The sequence below is a fragment of the Solanum lycopersicum genome, chromosome 6 (genome assembly GCF_036512215.1).
Source record: "Solanum lycopersicum chromosome 6, SLM_r2.1".
NCBI lineage: Eukaryota > Viridiplantae > Streptophyta > Magnoliopsida > Solanales > Solanaceae > Solanum > Solanum lycopersicum.
The window spans coordinates 39,801,781-39,824,629 of NC_090805.1; the positions used below are offsets into that span (position 1 = coordinate 39,801,781).

Sequence of the window (22,849 nt, forward strand, 5' to 3'; positions counted from 1 at the left end):
TTAAAATATCACAATTGTTGTAAGTTATTCAGCAGGTGCTGAAATAGATATAGCAATTACGATAATTATTCAACAACATCATTCAACAATTGTTGTAAATTACTTAAACAGTCATATCAGTTGCTGAAATTTATTATACATTAGTGGCAAGAACAATAACACAAAAATCAAATTTTTAAATGAATAATAATACACACAAACAATACTATTAACTTGTTAAAATGATTGAAAATTACCAGTTAAGAAGTAATTTCTAAAGCTTTAGACCTTTTCAAATCACATGTTAAATTAAAATTTGAGATTCTCCCTTCTCAAATTCTTCAAATAAGAAATCTACAATAAGTTGCAACACCAATAAAAATACAAAAAGAAGAAAAAGAAGAGGATGAAGAAGAGGCAGTATGAAGATTAGAAGCAAAAAGAAAATGTGAAAAAAGCGGCAGTTGAAAGTAGGGCTGTTCAAAACCAAACCGAAATCGATAAGCCAAACTGATAAAAAAGTTATTAGTTTATAGTATTGGGTTATTGGTTTAGTGGTTTTGATAACGGATTTGATTTTTTTTGTTATCGGGTTATCGGTTCTTAACGGTTTAAAATTTTTTCTTAACGGGTTAACCGATAACCCGATAGTAAATTAAATAATTATATTTATACCTTTTTGTATATAAAGTCCTCGACTTAGAGTTTAATTTCCTACTTTTATTTTTGATTGTCTCAAACACTTGATTATTCTATGATGTAAAAGTATTTGTTTTTTAGCATGATGTAACTTCTGAACTCAAGTGCATGGTTTATTTGGTTTGTCACCTTGTTTTTAAGTGATTTTCAATATTTTTTCTTTTGTGTCAAATCTTAACGGTTAAACCAATAACCGAACCGATAACGATCAAAAATCGATAAACAAATAACCGATAGCCCAATATCTTAATGGTTCTATAACGGTTTAGCATCTCTACAAACCGATAACAATAAGCCAACCCGATAGACTTTAAAATCGAACCGAACTGGCCGATACACAACCCTAATTGGAAGAGGATAAAAAAACTAATTTGAGGATCTTCCTATTTAGAAATTTAGAATTTTAATTAATTTTAAGTGAAAATGTAAAAATAAAAATTTGAGGACTATTTTTAAAAATTTATCACCTACAATTAATAATAAAAACTAGGATTACTCTTTTAAGATTTCAAAACTTTTTTATCGCTTATAATTCATTCCCCCAAGAAACACAATGAAATATTAGGTTTATTTTGAATACTTTTAAAAGTTTAAAAATTTTAAATATTACATTTTAGACTCTAATTAACTTAATCACTAATTAAAAAAAAGAATGTAACTTAATTAGATTTCAAAACTTTTTACCATACTATAAAATGGGCCAAACCACACATAATTAGTTGACTTGGGCCAATTTCTAAAATTTTCCAATAAAATGAAGTCCAGTTGAAATTATACGACATCCATCGTTTTCTTTAATTTTTCAACGAAACGAAGTGAGTACTTTGTGGATCTCTGCAGTGCAACACACGCGGAAGGAGAGAAGTGCGAGATGTCGTGCTTGGCATCGTGCTGTGCGTCATTGACATGCGGACTCTGCACATCGGTAGCCTCCGGTGTAACCAGGAGCTCAGCTAGACTTGCTTATTGTGGCCTATTTGGTGTTTCTTTGATCGTCTCTTGGGTTATCAGAGAAGTCGCTTCTCCTCTCCTCAAGAATTTCTCATGTAAATATCCTCTTTTTAAACTGTTCCTCTCCACAAAATAGCGTTTAATTGCCTTTTCTGTGTTTTTAATTTAGCTTTTTATGGATTGTTTCGAATTTTGAATTGCATCAAGTTTGCGCAGGTAGAGAAATGTTAGTTACTATTGGAACGTAGCTGGTAGTCCACAATCACTTTGCTAAATGTTTGTTTAGTATGAGAAGATGATTGAATCGAAGTTCAAATTGAATAGATTATTGAAATTGAATTAGTGAAAGTCCACAATCACTTTGCTAAATGTTTGTTTAGTATGAGAATAAGATTAAATCAAAGTTCATATTGAATAGGTGTAGTGAAAATTGTATAAAGAATAACACAGAGCACGTATTGGAGCATTTTAATGAAATGGATATTGGGCCTAATTCAACTCCAAAAGCTAGATCGTGAGGTAAGGATTGCCCAAGTCCATATAAGAAGACCTTCGTCATCCCTAATCAGCTGATGTGGGACTCAACAGAACTTCAAAAATGGAAAGAATGGTATATAAGTTAATATGAATGGAGTATTGTACTTAAGACCAATTGCTATTAGGTTAGGCTGTGTCCTTTCACTTTTATGGTCCATCTTCAGTTGTATATAGGCCAGAACCATATTGATGAAAATTGTTAATATGCTATGATGAAACTTTATTCTGGTTTAGGAAGTAGTTATACAGTTCAGCAGTTTCTTTAGGAGATGATGAACATGTTTGGATAGTCTTTGAATTGCATTAGATTGTACTTCCATTCAGTAGGCAGAATAATAGCCAAAGTTTCCTTGGCATTGATAGGAGTAGAAGAAATCAAGAAGCTTTAGATAGAATGACAATGGGTTACAAAGTCTTTTCCTCTCTTTTGTTGTTCATCTCCTACGCTTCTTTCTGGCCAGAAACCTTTTCAGTTCTGGGAGACTTACTATTTTCAAACCATAAATCATCACTCCTCTTTACTGATTTAGTTATCATGCCTTACCTGGTTATGAATGTACTAAGAACTTTTTTTGGTTGCGTATTTGGTGGTGAAGTTGTTTTCATCTTTGCTTCGGTTACTGGTCATTTCAATTCTTTGCTTTTGGCTGATTTCTACTTGCAATTTTTTTCCCGGAATTAGCTTTTTGACATGCATCCAAACTCTACCTGATATGATACTCAATAATATATACTAATATACTTGAGATCTTTCAAAGCAAGAATCTTGCCCAAGTACAGGACTTCTGTTTCCTTCTTCGGTAAATTACACCAGGCTAAGATGCTCCATCCAGTTCAGTACAGTCACAAGAATATCACAGTGCATCCTTTGATATTGGACTTACCTGGCACTTAAAAAATAAAACCTCAATTTTCTTCATTTACAGTATGCCTTCTGAATTTCAAAATATGGTTATATAGACACTGCTACTTTTTTCTTCAAGTTGCAAAAGATAAATCTAAGTTGCAACAATTATTTAAAGGTAATGGTACAATTGATGTGACAGATATGAGTTTTGGTTAAGTACTGATTCTCCAAAAGAATAAACTAAATTGGAAAAGGAATTAGTTAACGAGAAAGTACTTTTGATTCTTTTGTATTTGTTTAATGAGAGTGCATTATCAAATACTTTTGTATCATGTTTTATAGGTTTGAAAATGCTGGTTGGGAGATATCTTTAAGAAACTATAGGTCTAAATAAAGAATAGAGGAGTTGACTCATGACTGTAAATTTGGCTAACAATGAATGTACCAAAAATAGCAGTCTCTGTCAGGAAAATGGGACAGAATTATAGAGTGTTTCAGAATGTTATGCAAATCTGTTATCTACAGCGATGAAAATAATACTTGCATATCTTACTAATTATTTGATATGTTGGTTGGTTGGTTGTAGGGATAAACACTTCGGACAATTTATCGAAGGAATGGTTTCAAGCACAAGCTGTTCTTCGTGTCAGTTTGGGGAATTTCTTGTTTTTTGGAGTGCTTGCACTTATAATGATTGGTATCAAGGATCAAAATGATAGGCGCGACTGTTTGCATCATGGTGGATGGGTTGCTAAATTGGTGATCTGGGTGTTGCTTGTTGCACTCATGTTTTTCCTCCCGAACGGTGTCATAACAATTTATGGTCAGTTCTACGCCCCTAACCTGCAGTTTTTTCTGATAAGAAAAATTCCCTAGTGGCATATGGTTCATAACTCGATGGATACTAGGCTCACCCCTCTATCCTTCTTCACTTAAATATCAGGTTTTTATTTGCGGCAGGGTTCGAATCCATGCCATGCCCACACATCACGTGAACAACTAGCAATTTCTATTACGGAAAAAGCATTTTGCTCTTACCACTTTACCAAACCCCGGCGGGCCTTCCTGAAGTTAATTTGCTGCTCAGCATTTTAATTTTTTTCTCTTTCATATACACCTACATAAAATCAACTGAAATTCAGAAGACTCGGGATTTCAACTCACCCAAGTCTACCAAACTTTAGAAGGATCCCTCTTCAAATTATCAGATGACTTCTCAAGAAAACATAAGTATGTGTAGTAAGTACGTGATGGAACAGAATATGTACTAGGAAAAATAACCGGCTTGTTTTGACAGCTCACTTTTTCTCCAGTTACTTCTTCCAATAAGTACACTTTCCTCTAGCTTCTCAGTTCAACATGTTCTACTTTTTTGTAGTGTGTCAAGTATGTATTTATTTAACTTTATCTGTTTGGTCTATTTTTCTGCCTTCACAGGTTTTCTTTCGAAATTTGGGGCAGGGTTCTTTTTGTTAATCCAAGTAATAATATTATTAGATGCTACACACTCGTGGAATGATTCATGGGTTGCAAAAGATGAGCAGAAGTGGTAGGTTCAATTTCTTATCTTTTGTAATTATTTATCCCCAGACCTTGTTTTAACTTTTATCTACTAAATTGGCATATCTTTTGCAGGTATGTTGCTCTACTTGTGGTATCTGTGGCGTGCTACATAGCAACATTTGTTTTTTCAGGAATTTTATTTATGTGGTTCAATCCTTCTGGACATGACTGTGGACTGAACGTGTTCTTCATTGTTATGACCATGATTCTTGCTTTTGCATTTGCTGTTATTGCTTTGCACCCAAAGGTAAATGCTCTCTCTGCTATGCTTTCTTTTATCCTGGCACTTCTGCTCTGTGGGACAACCTCTACATGATGTTTTTTGAAATTCTTCATAAACATAATGTATGATGAAGCCGATTATCTCTTGCTAACTACATGCACATATATCTATATGTGATGAATACATGAAACATCTCCCTTAGGGTTACCTCCTTTACAATACATCCAGAGAAATCATTTTGGTAGCTAAATTCTGCCTTTTGTATTAATGTATTCTTACTTATGCTAATCATATTTTCCCCTTTAACATTGTCCAGGTAAATGGAAGCCTATTGCCAGCTTCTGTGATATCTGTTTACTGTGCTTATGTTTGCTATAGTGGTCTCTCTAGTGAGCCTCGAGATTATGTCTGCAATGGGCTCCATAACAAATCAAAGGCAGTAACAACAAGTACCCTTGTTCTTGGAATGCTTACAACTGTTCTCTCAGTCCTATATTCTGCTCTTCGTGCTGGATCTGCAACAACTTTTATGTCTCCACCATCTTCTCCCAGATCAGGTACCAAAACCTTTTGATGCTCTCCTTCCATAGCTCAGTAAATTTCTTCTAGCATGTAATATTTGTCATAGAGTTTGTATGGGATTATGTGAATTGAGATTGTTAAATTGTTAACTAATTTGTAGAGATAATACTCCTTCAGAATCATAGGAAACACCCACTTGTTTCTATCAAATATCAAAACTCTAATATAAAGCAAAAGTGTATTGGTATGTCCCCCACACCACGTGAGCTGTTGTATCTGTCCATACATGAGCAACAGTCATCAAAGGGCTCGTCCATAATGCGGCTGATAACTTGCTGTAGAATTTCTTCATCTGCATATTTACAAATACCAGTCTTCAGTTGTAGGTGAGAAGAAATCTCTTCTTGCTTCCGAGGAGCTGGAATCTGGGAAAGGATCACCAGAAGCACGGCCAGTGAGCTACTCCTACACATTCTTCCATCTGATATTTGCTCTGGCTAGCATGTATTCCGCGATGCTTCTTTCTGGGTGGACTAGCAGTTCTGAGAGTTCAGAGCTAATTGATGTCGGCTGGACATCACTTTGGGTTCGCATATGCACGGAATGGGTTACTGCTGGACTGTATGTTTGGTCACTTGTGGCTCCACTGTTATTGCCTGACCGCGAATTCTATTGATCCTATGTAATGTGATTAATACGTTGTTCTCTCTCTCTCTGTTGATGTTTGTGTGTCTTCAACTGGTATCAAGCTTGTTATGTAAATATTAAAAATGCTTCTACTGAATGAGCACGATCTAGTTATGATAATAGATGTGTAATGTAATTGTAGTAATTTGTATCCAGCTTTGCATGTACAGTTTATGATAATAGATGTGTAATTTCAGGTTTCAGTTAATTGCTCCTAATTAGCAAAAACAGAAGATCCATTTAAGTGATCACACATCACACATGTCAATTTTAATTGTTAGTTTTCCAACTTTTCCTTATCCTTGTAAATAGAGAAAAGATGGTACTTTATTGCTTATTTCCAAAAAAAATTTAAAAGACTACAAAATCTATTATTCCATAGATCTCAATAATAATAAATTCATGGTAATCGCACGAGTAAATTAGAGTGTAAACAAATTTTATTCTTATATTGAAATGGTTGAGATTAATTCCTATAAGTCTTTGAGACAGAGAAAATAAAATAAAAAATAAAAAGAAGAAGAAATAACAAGATAATAAGATAACGATGCTAAAGAAACAATATGTAACAATATAAATTCAAAAATAAGATAATAAAATAATAATATTACTACTTTGGAACGATAGAAACATGACCGATCATCTTACCCTAATTTTTTATATCCATTGCTAGGAAATAAATTAAATTTATTAAAGGGAAAATTGTATATAATAGCAAACTAATAACCTAAATTAAATGGAATAGCTAGGGTTTGATTTAATTGTGCTCCATAGCAAACATTAGCTAAAATTTGTCAGCATCTCTCTCCCAAAAATCTCGCTCGCCACTCTCCATTCTTGCTCGCCTCTCTCGCTTTATACACAGAAGTGTATAATTCTGTTTCTGTTTTGTATAAAGCGAGAGAAAATTGTATATACACATGCAAAAATGTATATCTTCGTGTTATACACTTAATTATATAATTTACAAATATTTTACTTCAAATATTGCAGAGAAAAAGGCCAACGAATTATACAATTGCGAATTATACAATTGCAGTGAAATACAATTTTCTCTAGCTTTATACAACAGAAGTGTATATATTGTGTTTCTGTTTTTGTATAAAGCGAGAAAAACATATATCTTCTTGCTATACGCTTATAATTATGCAATATACATACATTTTAATTCGATTCAACTGTATGCAAAACAAATTATACAATTGCAACGAAATAGGTCAGCGAATTATACAATTTAGGCCAGCGAATTATACAATTGTATATGTATAGCAAATTATACAGTTTTATGTTTGCTATGGAGCGCAATTATGCAAAGTTTGCTATATTATACAAATATGAATTTTTTGTTTGCTATATGTGAAAGTTATCCTTTATTAAATCTATAAATCAAATCAACATAAAGTCATTTTTTCAGTTTTGATTTTATTTGGTTCTTCTGATTTTTTTAAACAATTATAGTGTAATTGAAAATAATGTCAAATATATTTTCACTTATCTATATGACATGCGAGAACTTAAAATGTTTTGAATAAGAATTTTCAAAAAGAATAAGAAGTTCATATAAGTGCAAAATACTTTCATTGAAAAATCCACATTCAATATGTTAAATTTATAAGATTAAAGGTTACGATCAAAATGAATACAAAACAAAATATTATAACAATGAAATTATATTTTCTGATCTAAATACAACATAAAATTTTTACAAGCCAAAATTATAGAATAATATTTCTAAACATTGAAAACTATAAATTACTTTAAGAATGATCGAATTATTTTTTCAACGCAAATCAATTAAATCATATCATAAGAGGATTTTTTTCTTCGATTATAGTTGGTTTGTCGATTCATTTTAGCTTGATGGGTTCGATAAAAATATTGTAGAAAATGCAAACTTTTTAGTAGGTAATTTTCTACTGTCTTAGTAGACCTACCTGTTGCGACTACTAATTAGTTGGTTCACTAAGCTTTAAATACCATAAAATTTTAATTTTTTTGAACATTATTACTTAAATTTGTACTCAATTTTTATTTTTTTTCACGTTGATGTACTTCGTGATAACTTTAGACATGTGATACCTGAAAGCCAAAAAATGGTGAATGAACTTCAGGCAAAATTACCTAAAATTTAGGCAAAATGATATATATGACTTACATATTTTAAATAGATAGACTTAAAATTTTAAATATCGCTTAAAAGTGTTTTCACTTATTTATATGATATCCAACACCAACTTTGTAATTTACTTGACATGATAAGTATTGAAATCACCCCTAAACTTGACGTGAATTATCACTTCAGTCTTGCAACTATTGACAGACTTAAAGACACCCCTCTGTTTGATTATATAATTTAAAGGGAAAAGGGTCAAAAATATCCCCCAACTTTAATTTATTGTTTAAATTTATCCTCGTTGTTAAAATGGAGTTAATTTTACTCATTTCATTACCAATTTCACTAAATTTACCCTCCATTTAACCGATTAATCCAAATTATTTTTTAAAAAATCTTATTCCTTATTTTAACCCAATAATCTAACCCATTTAAAATAAGCCGTCCCCATTCTCAACATCTCCTTTACCCATTTAACAAACATGGTCTCTAAATTATGTATATCAGCAAGGGAGGAGAAACTAGCCAGGTATTACTAATCTCTGCTTTTGACTTATTTTCCATTTCGAGGACTCAAATTTAAGTAAAATCATCTTCCGTTGTTAAGATTTGGAAAATAAGTGCAAAGATAAATATAACATTCATTAAATTGGCCATCTTAAAAGTAGATCAAATACCACAAGGAGCATACAATATAGGAGCATTAAAGTTAGGAGGTTTTTTTGACTCTTTTTTCTTTAAAATTATTTGGATTTAAACTTCAGATTTTAACTAGTGCAAAATTTATGTGGATCTTCATTGCGGGTGTGGGGGAGGGTCTAAAAATGTGCTAAGTTTGAAATTTTTTTCTTTTAGTTTAGTTATATATTTCGTAGATTTGTCTGATAGAAGAATATCAAAAAGTGCGAGTCTGTTATTTTGTTTTATTAAATTGTTGGTCAGTCATGGTGATTGTTTAAAATTATATTTCGATTGGAGTCTATCGTGTTTTTTTCATCAAATATTTTGTGTTAATTTAAATTATCTAAATCAATCAGCTTGTTTCAATATAATAATTGCATATGTTATTAGTGAGCAAATATACCAACTTTTGGCCATGAAATTATATGACACGTCACGAACGCTTTTCACCATTGTTATTTTAAATATATTCCCCTACCCCACTTTCCACCCCCACCCCCACCCCTCAAAAAAAATTATAGTGTAAAAGATCAACAAAATTTTGTTTTTCTCATTTTTTTAAAATTTAATTAAAGTCGAAGATAGTTAATTTAGTGAAATTCGATCTGTGCATCAATCATCAACAATAAAGTCATAATTATATTTCAAAAAAAGAGTAGACTATTTTAATTCATAAATGGAACTAAAACAATTTGTACTACAATCAAATTCTGTTAGAACGATCATTCATATATCAAAATTTTATTATATTGACATGATATTTTTTCACTATAATAAATTTTTCATGTTATATATATTTATTTCTCTCTATATAGTTTTCTTTTTTGTTTCCCTTTTTAAGTTTGCACATCAAAAAGATAATTTTTAACTCTATTATCATAAATGCATGTTAGGTTTGTGTATTAAGCTTATCTTTGATTTTTTAGTGTAGATCTCTCCGAAATTAATTATTTGAAACAATGCAAAAATTAAAAACAAAACAGGATAGGGGATATTGTCCTGCTCTCCCTGCTATAGCTTCATGTATGCCATTTTAGCTAACTCGAACTCAATGTGGTATCAACGAAACTCGTGTTGATGACCCTGAATATCTGTATTTGCATCAAGAAACGATACATGTCAAATGACTCAATACGTGAAATGTACGAGCATGTAAGGGAAATTCTAAAGCATAAACATAAATTTGAACTTGATAAAAAGGAAACATACTTACCTTCTCTCCGCTCACTCAACTAAACTCAATTCAAGAATAAGATACTCAACTCAAAGATACTCTACTCTACTCAAAGGTACTCAACTCAACACGTTCAACTCAGATACTCAAGAATAAAGTGAAATAAAAAGATGAATATATGAAAAAAATTTAAAACAATAATTAACAACTTGAATGTATTACAACTATTATTTGAGAAATATCATTAAAACAATAATAATGAATATAATTTAAAGTAAAAAAAGATTCAATTTTTTCATTAAAAACGCTATGTTTTTATGCCTAAAAAACTTAAGTTTTTATACTTGAATCTTCTATACTCCCCAAAGTCTAAAATTTACGTGCAATCGATCTACATTTTAGGAGCACTTTTGATATGCCCAACCCAGCAAAACGTTTGTGAAAACACTGCACGGTAATACAAAATACCTTAACATGCACATTTCGGTACTTTTTTTATGGTTGATCTCCGATCTCATCTGATAATGCCACCATATCATAAATTACAAAGATACCCCTATATATTGCAATAAGTTATAAATTTCTCATGGCTAAAATGGGAAATGTCTCTTCGCTGATTGATCGATCGCTCCTTGTCAACAACTGACGGGCAAATTCTACCGACCCGACTCACCTGATACCACATCCATATCTTCACTCATCGAATCTCTCATTTCCTCTGTTTGACGTATTTGAAATCGAGATTCAGCTGCGAATTTGTGTATTTATAAGGTCATATAGATCCAGAAGAAGTAGGTAAATTCAATGAGAGGGCGTGATTGGATCAATCAAATCCTGCCGGATGAGCTTATTCTCGATATTTTCCGGCATCTGGAATCAAAATCAAGCCGTGACGCTTGTGCACTTGTCTGCAAGCGTTGGCTCCGTCTCGAGCGTCTCAGTCGTCTCACTTTACGAATTGGTGCCTCTGGCTGCCCCGATGTGTTTATTAAACTGCTCGCTCGCCGCTTCGTCAATGTCCGGAATGTGTTTGTCGACGAGAGACTATCCATTTCTCTCCCGATTCCACTTGTAAGCTTTTGAATTCACTATGCCACGATTTCACATATTTATTGATTAGCTTGTATGCAAACTCTATATTTTGAGTGTCTAGGTCTCAAATTTAAGATTGGGATGTCTATTGCATTCCAATTGGGAATGTTCTGCTCAGAATTCTAGTTTTGCTCTCAATTGTTTGGAAATGATTGTTTTTTTCTTTTTTCTTTCCTAACAATGTTATCCGTTTCTGTTATTATTGTGTATATCTTCCAAGATATAAATAGTGAAAGATTATGTATATGACAATTGAGGATAGGAACTCTAAAATCTAGATCGGGACTTCAAAGTTTACCATCAAGTTAGAAACTGGTGATCATGATGTTTCATGTTAACCCTCAGTTTTTTCTCCTGAAATAAATCAAATTGACATTTATCTTAGTTAAATCTGCTACAAAAGTCATCCATCTCGTGAGCTACTTAGTGAAGCAGTATAGGGAGAGGAAGAAGGGCTCACATATAGTGTTCATTGACCTAGAAAAAGGGATATTCAATCTCAAGGGAGGTTTTATAGAGATGCTTGGAGGCTAGAGGTGTTCCGATGGCATACACTAGGGAGATTACAGATATGTGTGATGGAGTCAAGACCCATATGAGGACTCAAAGCACTTCTCTGTTGTGTTGGAATTGCATAAGGGATCAACTTTTTAGAGTTTCTATTTGCCTTGTTGATGGATAAATTGACATGTTATATCCAAGGTGAGGTGCCATGCTAATGATTAACGAGATTTGCGGTTGAGTTAATGCTAGGTAGAGTTTTGGAGAAGAACCCAAGTGACTTAAGGCTTCAGGTTGAGCAAGACCTACACTGATGATATCGAATGCGGAGAACAAAAGAAACCCTATACTCTAAGAATAAGGAAGTAAATATAGAAAGCTAGACACAAGAATGGACCTAATTGGCAACAATGACTATATTTAAGTCAAAACTTCTTTTTAAGAATACCAAAGAAGCACCTAAACTATAGAGACTCCCTCAAAAGGAATGATCCTCAAGCAAGCATTCCATCAACATTTTCTAGCAACTATAGAGACACCCTCAAGTTGCTAGAAAATATTGATGGAATGCTTGCTTGAGGATCATTCTTCTTGAGGGTGTCTCTATAGTATAGTTTAGGTGCTTATTTGGTATTTTTTGACTTTAATATAGTCATTTTTACGTCAAAAGGAATGATCCTCAAGCAAGCAATTCCATCAATATTTTCCAGCAACTATAGAGGCACCCTCAAGTTGTTAGAAAATGTTGATGGAATGCTTGCTTGAGGATCATTCTTCTTGAGGGCGTCTGTATAGTATAGTTTAGGTGCTTATTTGGTATTTTTTGACTTTAATGTAGTCATTATTACCTAATAGCAGTGTTTTTCACGGCGAAAGGCGACAAATTTCTGCCACGCCACAGGGTAAGGTGAGCGGTGAGGCGCTCACCTTTTTGAATTGAGGTGCCAATCAATACCAAATATTTGAAATTTTAATTGCATATATAAATATCCAAAATCTTGAGAGCAATAACATATATAAGCAAATATTTCAATTCAAAAACTAATAGTAGGTATTAATTGTCTAGAATTTGAATGACTCAATTATTCATAAGACAATTGACAAGCAATACTAGAACTCTAAAAGTCTTTTCTTCTTCAAGATTATTCAAATCTTGAAGATCAATATCCGCTTCATCATGATTATATTGCTCACTAGTCACTACCACAATACCACTGAAAACAGAGCACTCAACCACTCACTACTACTGAAAATCAGAAAAGAGAAAGAAGAAGAAAAGAAGAACTAGAAGAGAAGAACTGAAGAAGTAAAAAAAAAGAAGGTCTAGTACCTGAGTTGAGCAATAGTCACGAAGAAGGTCTCGAAGCGGTTGCGACTCACAAAAAGCTGGAAGACTTGCGAAGGTTCACAAAAGACCTTAATTTTGGCATCAGACCTTCTAAAAAAAATTAAATAGGGGAAGCCAGTTGCCTCGCCTCGCCATGTCGCTTATTGCCTTTACGTTGCCATAGCTCGCCATTTTGAAATCGCATTGCCTCACTGGAGATCGGCAATGGGGCCTCGCCTTGTCGCCAAAGGCGAAAGGCGAGCAACTTTCACAACACTGCCTATTAGTTCCATACTTCCATTATCGTGTCTAGCTTTCTATGCTTTTACTTCCTTGTTCTTAGATCGTAATGCTTCTTTTGTTCTTCCCATTTGATATTGTATCACTTGAAGTGTAAGTTTAGTGATGTAATTTAATAGGCTGGGGGAAGTGAGGCTTGGTATGCATGTTGTCCCCAAGAAAGATAGTTTTAAGTATCTTGGGTTGTTTATACAAAGTAATGAAGAAATCAATGATGTCACACATCGTATGGGTGTGGAATGGACAAAATGGAGGCTCGCTTTTGGAATTGTATTTGATAAGAAGGGATCACATAAAGTTAGGTAATTTCTACAAAGTAATGGTTAGGTCGACTTTGTTGTATGGGTGGAGTGTTGCTCCATTAAGAAATCTCATGTTCAGATGATGAGGGTTACGGAAATAAAGATGCTAAGGTGAATATGTGGATATACTAGAAGTGATAAGATTAGGAAAAAAGATATTCGACACAAGACAAGAGTGATCTCCGTGGTAGACAAGATGAGGGAAGCAAGATTGAGATTGTTTGAGCACGTGAAGAGGAGATGTGCATAGGCTCCAATAAGTAGGTGTGAGAGGTTGCACTAGTGGGTTTAAGAAGAGGTAGACGTGGGCCGAAGAAGTATTGGGAGAGGTCATTAGATTGGATATAATACATCTTCAACTTACAATGGACATGACCTTATATAGGAGAATATGGAGGTCGCAAATTAGAGTAGAAGGTTCATAGGTAGTTGAGCATTGTCTTGCTATTCCGTAGGATAGGCTTGGTGGTAGTTTGTTGCCCGTACTTGTTCCTCCTTTAGCGGTACTCTACATAATTTCTTGTCTTGTGTTGTTTTATTTGGTTTGGTTATCACATTATTTCGTTGTTATTGTTCCTTTTTCTTGAATGCTATGTAAGCTTCCTCTAGTATTTGTTATGTCTTGTTTTCTAGGGTATGTTCTTTGATATGCATTATCTGAGTCAAAGGACTTTCAGAAACAACCTCTCTACCTTTGTGAGGTAGGGTAAGGTGGTCTATGTACACTCTACCCTTCTCGGACCCTACCTGTGAGATTAAGCTATATTTTATCTTTAGTAAAATTATGGTGCTCGATACAAGACTTTTGATGCTTGATTATAAATTTTCACGATTTTTGTGTCGTAAACAAGAGTAAAATCAATAGACAGAGCTATGAGAAATGAAGACTTTTTATTGCCTGATTCAAATTGTTGAAAACAAGAAGACCTAATGCTGTTTTATAAGCTTACAGCTGAACTGCTAAGGCTGATAGATAGCAATAAACACTTAATCGAGAAACAATTGGAAATGTGTCCCCATAGTAAAATAAAGAAATTGACCAAGTAAACCGTAAGTCCACTAATACTAAAAGCAAGACCATGGTAGGATTCTATACATGTTTTGTAGCCTGAAGAACTCATGCTTGTTATGAGGCAGCACTATTGTATGAACATCAGCAACATGGTCATCTTCTTCTCACATCTTTCTAGTACACCATTCCAGATATTTATTGATTTGCTTTTGACTCCCAATGACATACATAATATGTCTTTCAAAATTTGAATGTTTGGAACCTCATTGACTGGAAATATATGGCTTTTCCTCCCCTTGATGTGGAGCCCAGAGATGGCTTCAAAAAGTATAAGGACGGCTCTCATGTATATAACTTGACGCTCTTCCGCTTCACAAACTATTAGAATGTCATCTGCATATTGAATTTTATGCGACTTCATTCTTTCACACAGATGTCCAGACGGATGATGGTTTTTATCAGCTTTATTGAAAAAGTATAGAAGAACCCAAAAGAAAAGATACATTAACTAGACCCTTTCTGCACTGCCAATACATTAACTAGAACCTTTCTGCACTGCCCAATAACTGCAAATCACTATGAGAAGCTTTAGAATTTAAATTGTGGATGGGTAACTCCAATTTAGGAAGTGTTCCAATCTTTGGATGGTACTCTAAGTATGATAGCCCCATAACTGCAAAGTTCCGGACTGTGAAGTAATCAGCCATATGCTTCCTTATTAACTACAAAGGATATAGCCCAGTGAATAAAGCTTTCAAGGAAGTCCTCCATCCAAATATCTTCCCTTGGAATTAATTTTATTCCCTACTCTAGCTTGTACGAGCGCGTTTAAAAGCAGGAGTACATGCTAAAAACAGAGATAGATTGGAGAATTATCCCTGCTGCTATATGGTGGTCAACCTGGAAAGAGAGGAATTCTTGGTGTTTTGGGAGCATAGAGAATAGTGTGCAGAAGGTTAAACTAAACTGCATTATTTCTTATGTTTTTGGTGTCCCAGGTATACTCAAATGAAACTGTCTCTATAGTTGATGTTCTAGACTCAATTTAGGTTCAGGGCAGTGAAATGTGCAGTACATATGTATATAAGGTTTCAGTACAACCCATGTACTGGTTGTGATGTAATACCAAGTTACTAAGTTCAAAAAAAAAGATTGATGCACCTATTTCCCTTGACTAAAAAAAGAATCGATGCACCTTCTTTGATTATTGGTGATAAGCTGCCTCTGCTAATTGTTGTGTCACCTTGCAATGAGTATGTTTCATTTGAGTTTGACGCATTTACTGGTATTAATTCTGCAGGGAGATCTGACTTCACTGGGCAAAACGATCACCATATTAAATTCACATTAATACCTATCAAAAAAAAAAGTTTCACATTTAGTGGTAATATAAGTGACTCCAGTATTTTTTAGGTTCACTAGCGAATTCCTCTGCCTTCTGTTTGTGAGACATGGGTTATGCTTTTTTCAAATTTGTGGTGCCAAAAAAGCATTTTCTAAAGGTTTGTGTGTTATATTATTTGTTAAGCTCACAGGTGAATTTCCGAGCTTGTACCGGGAAGCTACATTCGTCTTGAAAGTCTAAACTTAATGTTTCTTTTGTATACCCGTTACAGGGAAGAAGGCGTGGCACTGATCATTCCGTGATTTCAGCTCTAAAGATCCATTCCCTGGCCGAAACAAATGGTACGGAAGACAATGAAACAGAATCTTACTGTTTGTCAGATGCTGGGTTGGCTGCTGTTGCTGCTGGCTTCAGTAAGCTTGAAAAGCTGAGCTTAATATGGTGCTCCAATGTGACACATGTAGGGCTGAGGTCTATAGCTGAAAAGTGTATATTTTTGAAGTCTTTGGATTTACAGGTAAATATCTGGTCATTTTAGAACATTGTTTCCTGATGGTTATTTTATTGATCTGTTTCAAGCTGTTTTGGAATTCAACTATATGATGTGGATTGTATCAAAGGTCTGAGAAGCTTTAGTTTCCTGTACCTCTTAAAGGGCTGTTATGTTGGAGATCAAGGTCTAGCAGCTGTTGGAGAGTTCTCTAAGCAACTTGAAGATTTGAATTTGCGGTTCTGTGAAGGCCTAACTGACGCAGGCTTCATTAAATTGGTAGATGGTTCCGGGAAGACGTTGAAATCTATTAGTTTGGCTGCCTGTGCAAAAGTAACTGATACATCCTTGGAAGCTGTGGGATCTCATTGTAGATCTTTGGAGTCCTTGTCACTAGACTCAGAGTGTATCCATGATAAAGGTGTACTTGCTGTTGCCCAAGGATGCCCTCAATTGAAGGTTCTGAAGCTACAATGCGTCAATGTTACAGATGGTGCTCTCCAAGGCGTTGGCACTTGCTGTTTGTCGCTGGAGTTGTTGGCTCTTTACAGTTTCCAAATATTTACGGACAAGTTAGTTGTTTATTCCGGTTGTCTTCCCTATTTGAATTTTTTTTTTGACTTACCAGCAGCATGATCATAACTTCTATCATGTAAGCTTTTCTAATATGCATCTATATTTTAGGCATGAATACAATTTCTCTTAACCAATAGCTTTTCCAGTGTTCAGATTATGCAATGTTAATACCTACTCTTTAAATTTTCAATTCCATCTTTGCTAAAAAAATAATTCCTGAATATAGAGAACAGATAATAACTTGATTTAAACTGTGTTGCTGGCTGTCTTTTTTTGGCAATAGTTGCAAACAAAAATTTATCAAAGCATGTGCTGGGATGATTGGTTTTCACAACCTGACCTATATCTTTATGCATATCTTCATGCATATTTTTTCAGGAGTCTGTGTGCTATTGGTAAAGGGTGCAAACGGTTGAAATCTCTTACCTTGAATGATTGTACTTTCTTAAGTGACAAAGGCTTGGAAGCAGTTGCAGTTGGTTGCACTGGGCTCACACATCTTGAGGTTAATGGCTGCCACAATATAGGAACATATGGACTGGAGTCTATTGCAAGATCTTGCACGTATGCTTTTCACCTCGTGCTTTATTTTGAATTTCTTTTCAACCTTTATGTTGAATTTTAGTTGTTGAAGGCAAAAAGACCCAGTGTTTACTTTTCCCCCTTCTCCTTGTTCACTGAAATCAAGATAGATTCTTGTAAACTGCTTATATTTTTAAGGCCATATGCATTGAGTGTGGTGCATTTGAGGAGTGTGTTTAGTATGAGAAGCAATTATGTGAGTATTTAGTAAATGTTTAGAATTACAGTTAGAGGTTTCCAAATAAGCATTAAAAGAAGCAGCTCAAAATTGGTGCTGATGGAACTACTTTTGCACCTAAGATTTTAGGCGCTCTGTTAATGGAAAATTTGCTATTTTATCAAATAGAATTGCAGTGCTCTTTCTTGAGTTTAATTTGTAACAGGAAAAAATGCTTCATAGAACAATTATAGCAGATTATTGATGGAGTGCTTATATTGGATTTTTAACGTGATTTTCTTTGAACACATTCTTTAGAAGAGTATTCTACTCCCAAGTTAGACCAAATTGAGTTCTCTGTTATTCCAAAGCTCATGCGACAATCATGTTATTCTATTTCTGTCAATATTACTTCATGAAACAAAATGCTGTACTTTTCCAAACTCCAGGGAATGGTTTTATCCATGTTGACAGCCAGATGTCTGAATCTATTGAGTTAGATAATTAATGCGGAATGCATTTAAGTTCCACCACTTTCAAAGAGGCTTACAGTAGGCTGTGGGCTGATCTAGTATTACAATTCGATAGAGAGAAGTGTGAAACTACCTTTTAGCATTAGGATAATATGCTGAATCAGAATGGTAAATTGTAGTTCTCTTATGTTTTATTGATTTCGGCATATATACTTCCTCTGAAAATGATGCTATTTCTTTCAAGAAGACGTGGGCAGTAAAATTTATGTTTGTGCTCATAGACGATTGGCAGTAATTTCATTGTCTATAATGAAATTCTGTCTTTTTTCATCGTTTAGTATCCTCCAATTTCTTTCTTCTCTTTTTCTTAAAAAATGAAGACTGAAAACCTAATCTATTATGACTAGCAAACTGTTGAACCGTATTTATTGGTTTCACCAATTGATTGATTACTGCTCTTTATGTTATGCTCGGCTCATCTTATTAATAGTATTTATGAAATTCATGAATATTATACAGTTTGCATCCCTTTAAAATTCTGTCCTGGTCCTATCTTGAGTTTTTTGTCCTTCCTTTTTCTAAGAAGTCAACGGGTCCTAATTTGAGTTTTGGCTTCGTAATGTAGGCATCTGTCCGAGTTGGCCTTGCTGTATTGTCAAAGAATTGGTAATTTTGCATTGTCTGAGATTGGCAAAGGATGCAAGTTCTTGCAAGCTTTACATTTGGTAGATTGTGCGAGTATTGGGGACGAAGCCATATGTTCTATAGCCAGAGGATGCTGCAACCTCAAAAGGCTCCACATCCGTCGATGTTATGAGGTGCTTTAATAATTTCTATCCCTCATTACTTCCTCTTAAATATGGATTTCTATCTTGTTCTCTAGTGATGTCAAAGTTACAGGATATCTTTACACGTTGAGGTGTTGCATAATGCTGGAGGCCTATGCATTTTTTTGATCAGTAAAGATTCTAAGATATCATTAGTTACAGCACCGAGATGGTGCTGCACATGTACATTAGGGATCCAGAAGCACCAGCTGAACTTTTCTAATACATCAGCTGACAAAAGCAAGAGCATTCCTCCAGTTCTAGTGTATTACTATGTACACAAATCAGACTCTCTATACCTGAAGTCACTGAATTAATCTAAGAGACTAATCTCATCTGATATGAATCAATTCTCCAAACATAGAACCTCATCCGACGTGAATCCAACTTTACAACAATAAGAGAGTAAAAGACAAACAGTAGTATTTGATTTTGCTAACACAAGTTCCTTTCCTTCCATATTGCCCCATCTAGTGCATACTGGTACTGTAGTTCGTACCCTTTTTTGTTTCTTATTGATGCCTCTTCCATTCCTACTGAGTGGAAGCTCCCTGGGAGTTCTTGGCATTCTCCACATAAGCTTAAAGATGTGCAGGAACATTAGTATGGTTGTGAGAGAAATATGCAATGTAGAAAAATGTGACAGTTGCATAAGTTTATCTTCTTTATTTAACTATCCTCATATGCTGCCACAAGAGTCAATCTTCCTTTAACATTTGAAATCTGCTTCCAAGGCCATCTCAAGTTATGTTCACTTCCTGCCCTTTTAAGTCCCTTTAATTGAACACATCACTTATGTGCCTTCTCTGTAGACTATATTACCATAGCATTCAAGAGACCTGAGTAGTCCATTGAAGGCCTAACAGCACTCCTTGTTTCCCTTTTCATTCTTTTCGATCTATTGTAAGTGAAATCTGATTTGTGCCGTCTCCTTTGCACTTTATGCCCAAAACTCAATTCTTTTATTTGATAATACTGCTCTTTTCATCTGATTTGAAGGTTGGAAATATTCTTTTATTTGATAATACTGCTCTTTTCATCTGATTTGAAGGTTGGAAATAAGGGAATTATAGCTGTTGGCGAGAACTGTAAATTTCTTACAGACCTTAGCCTCCGATTCTGCGATAGGTACGTGATTTTCTCTTTATCAACTAATATTGCCTTCTATTTTTTTTGTTTCTCAATCATCAAGTCTCGGCTAATAAAATTGTCAGACAGCCTCTTCCTTGCTTGCATTACTTGTTCTATTGTCCTTTAAATTATACTTGAATGCTCTTTAAGATGAGCATTTTTTTGATATGGGAATTGTTGTGCTCCTTGTGGCGCCTTTGGTGCTGCAAGAGGTAGCTTGTCCATTTGAAGATGAAGATTGTGTAGGTACATTTTTCATCCACTTCTTTAAAACTTCCTGGCCCCGAGTTGATGGAAAATGTTCTACACTGCAAATTTCAACAAAAAATTGTGTCTCGATGGTTACTTGCTTTAGTAACATATACATTGAATTGCCTCTTTATCAAAGCTTGCTACTTAACTACCGTATTACTGGTAATTTGCCTCTAATAAGTCTTAGCTTCTATTTAATTACCAGAGTAGGGGATGAAGCACTTGTGGCTATTGGTGAAGGTTGCTCTCTGCATCATTTAAATGTCAGTGGCTGCCACCAAATTGGGGATGCTGGAATAATTGCCATAGCAAGGGGGTGCCCTGAACTCAGTTACTTGGATGTGAGTGTACTCCAGGTTTGTCCACTTATACTTGCTCTTTTTATAGTGGAACAAACATTGTATATGATGCATAGACGGTATGAATATGCTTACCAAGTTTATTGGATAATTACATTAGTTGCTTTACTAATTAGTGTAGGTAGAGCTTAAAATGGTTGCTTCCTCCTGAGTCCACCTTTTAACAAGTGCATTAGGAACCTCATATTATAAAGTCCCATATGCAACACACACACACGTACTGCTCCCATATACAAGATGTATGATAGACCAAACAACTGTATCTTTTTTTATCTCCATTCCGCACTGAATACTAAAGCACAAATTTTGACAGGATTTGGGTGATATGGCCATGGTGGAGCTAGGTGAAGGATGTCCCTTGCTGAGGGATATTGTGTTGTCTCACTGTCGTCAAATAACTGATGTAGGTTTAAGTTATATTGCTAATAGGTGTACCTTGTTGGAAACTAGCCACATGGTCTATTGCCCTGGTATTACCGCTGCTGGAGTAGCCACGATGATAACAAGCTGCACAAATATAAAGAAAGTTCTTGTGGAGAAGTGGAAAGTGAGTCCAAGAACGAAAAGGAGAGCAGGATCCATCATCTCCTATCTCTGTGTTGATCTGTAAGTCTCTGTACACAAGTTAGTGTAATCTATTCCTTGGAGCTCCAATCGAAAGCAGCAACAGTAAAACAGACAATCGTTGTGGATAACCTGTTTAATTCGCAAATTGCCCCGACATAGAAAGAGGGGTTGTCGTGAGAGCTTGTGTTGCTCTTCTCTTTTTTCTGTAATGTTCTTTTTTTCTTTTTCTTTTTTTGTCAAAATCACGCACTAATGTACTGGTAGATCGACTTAATTGGTGTCTTGTATGTATATCTCCCGATGTGTAGGAATATGCTAGTTGATTGACTCTTTTTTTTTTTTTTTAATATATATCCACAGATATACTACAACCATACCCCTTCAAAAAGTATTACAACTTACAACTTGTGATTCAGTTCTGTGTCTTACAAAAAGTTAAAAACATCACATATATCTTCTGTTTGAGCTAGTAGTTTTTGCTCACGCCAAAAATAATAAAAGCCTAAACAATTCATTTTAAGATTCTGAATGTTGTTTTGAGCTAGTTGATTGACTTTATTGGGGAAAGATAGCAAATATCCAGGTTCTTTTACCATAAGTTAAAAGCTTTTGCCAGTATTTCAGAATTATTCATAGTTTCAACACTGCTTTTTAATGCGGAAATAAAATTTGGACAAACTTATGCGACTGTTAGAGATCAAAACTTTTTTTGAAAAATTCTAGGCAATGTCTGAGTTCGAATTCAAAACTCCAGCACAGTTACGTCATCCGTCTGTATTTCAATTTACAGGAAGAAGGATCTATGTTCATTCACCAATTGTATGCGTCACCAAAATGGTTCCCTAAAAAGTGTTCAGATTTATCTTTCACTTATATTTTTTGGTCATATATACACTCGTATTTTGTGTGAATTCCATTTTGTCTTTGCAGTTTTATTTTGTCCAAATATACCCCCTTTATTAGATAAACACATAAAATGTAGGGGTAAATTTGGTAGCTTCTTTTTAAATACAAAGTAAATTTTATCTGGTTTCTTTAGCTACAGGAAATAGAGTTTCACTCTTTATCACATATTTGTACTCACAAAATTATTGAGACGACTTACTTAAATGGTGTATGATAGTTAAAACTTCTACTATAGAGAAGAAAAACTAGATTAATATTATGAGTTAGATTAAATGGAAAGTTTGAAACAGAGGATTTCTAGTCTCTCAATTCCAAATTATCTTTTTAAAAAATAATTATCTCAATTTGCTTGTATTACCATTTTTTTTTGTTTTGTTTAATAAATATATATATTGATAATTTTTTATTTTTTACTTTTCAAAATCATGAAATTAAATGATATTTTAGTATATTATTCCTATCATTAATTTAAAATCAGAAAATTCAAAACTTTATTTGTACTTTTAACTTCATGCCATTTCAAAACATCTTATTCAGATTGACTTAAAAAAATAATTTTAAATTAAAAAATAAAAAATAAAAACTTAAATAAACTTACTTTTGATTTTTTGATTGATTTGAAGTCATTTTTTACTTTGCGTAACACTTTCTAAATTAGTTAAATCATTTTTGAT

At 34.1% G+C, this 22,849-nt stretch overlaps 2 protein-coding genes across 3 annotated transcripts; both read left to right on the forward strand.

Moving 5' to 3' along the window:
• The first annotated feature begins 1,399 nt into the window (after positions 1-1,399).
• LOC101264433 (uncharacterized) lies at positions 1,400-6,211 on the forward strand. The gene is made up of 6 exons (XM_010323964.4): positions 1,400-1,724; positions 3,600-3,836; positions 4,451-4,562; positions 4,649-4,823; positions 5,116-5,356; positions 5,702-6,211. The coding sequence occupies exons 1-6, from the start codon at positions 1,550-1,552 to the stop codon at positions 5,995-5,997; spliced, it is 1,236 nt and encodes a 411-aa protein (XP_010322266.1). The 5' UTR covers positions 1,400-1,549; the 3' UTR covers positions 5,998-6,211.
• Positions 6,212-10,564: 4,353 nt separating this feature from the next.
• LOC101264732 (F-box/LRR-repeat protein 4) lies at positions 10,565-21,657 on the forward strand. 2 transcript variants are annotated; one of them, XM_004241013.5, is made up of 8 exons: positions 10,565-11,047; positions 16,127-16,372; positions 16,511-16,917; positions 17,300-17,485; positions 18,759-18,951; positions 20,012-20,088; positions 20,549-20,699; positions 21,016-21,657. In XM_004241013.5, the coding sequence occupies exons 1-8, from the start codon at positions 10,781-10,783 to the stop codon at positions 21,310-21,312; spliced, it is 1,824 nt and encodes a 607-aa protein (XP_004241061.1). In that variant the 5' UTR covers positions 10,565-10,780; the 3' UTR covers positions 21,313-21,657. The 2 variants fall into 2 exon arrangements, with proteins under 2 accessions (XP_004241061.1, XP_010322268.1); XM_010323966.4 differs by having other exon boundaries at positions 10,574-11,047; positions 20,549-20,684.
• The last annotated feature ends 1,192 nt before the right edge of the window (positions 21,658-22,849 follow it).

Coding starts and splice junctions, on each gene's coding strand:
- LOC101264433 (XM_010323964.4), top strand. CDS start 1,550: ATGTCGTGCTTGGCATCGTGCTGTGCGTCATTGACATGCGGACTCTGC. Junction 1,725..3,599: donor TCTCCTCAAGAATTTCTCAT/GTAAATATCCTC, acceptor GGTTGGTTGTAG/GGATAAACACTTCGGACAAT. Junction 3,837..4,450: donor CGGTGTCATAACAATTTATG/GTCAGTTCTACG, acceptor CTGCCTTCACAG/GTTTTCTTTCGAAATTTGGG.
- LOC101264732 (XM_004241013.5), top strand. CDS start 10,781: ATGAGAGGGCGTGATTGGATCAATCAAATCCTGCCGGATGAGCTTATT. Junction 11,048..16,126: donor TTTCTCTCCCGATTCCACTT/GTAAGCTTTTGA, acceptor TACCCGTTACAG/GGAAGAAGGCGTGGCACTGA. Junction 16,373..16,510: donor TGAAGTCTTTGGATTTACAG/GTAAATATCTGG, acceptor TACCTCTTAAAG/GGCTGTTATGTTGGAGATCA.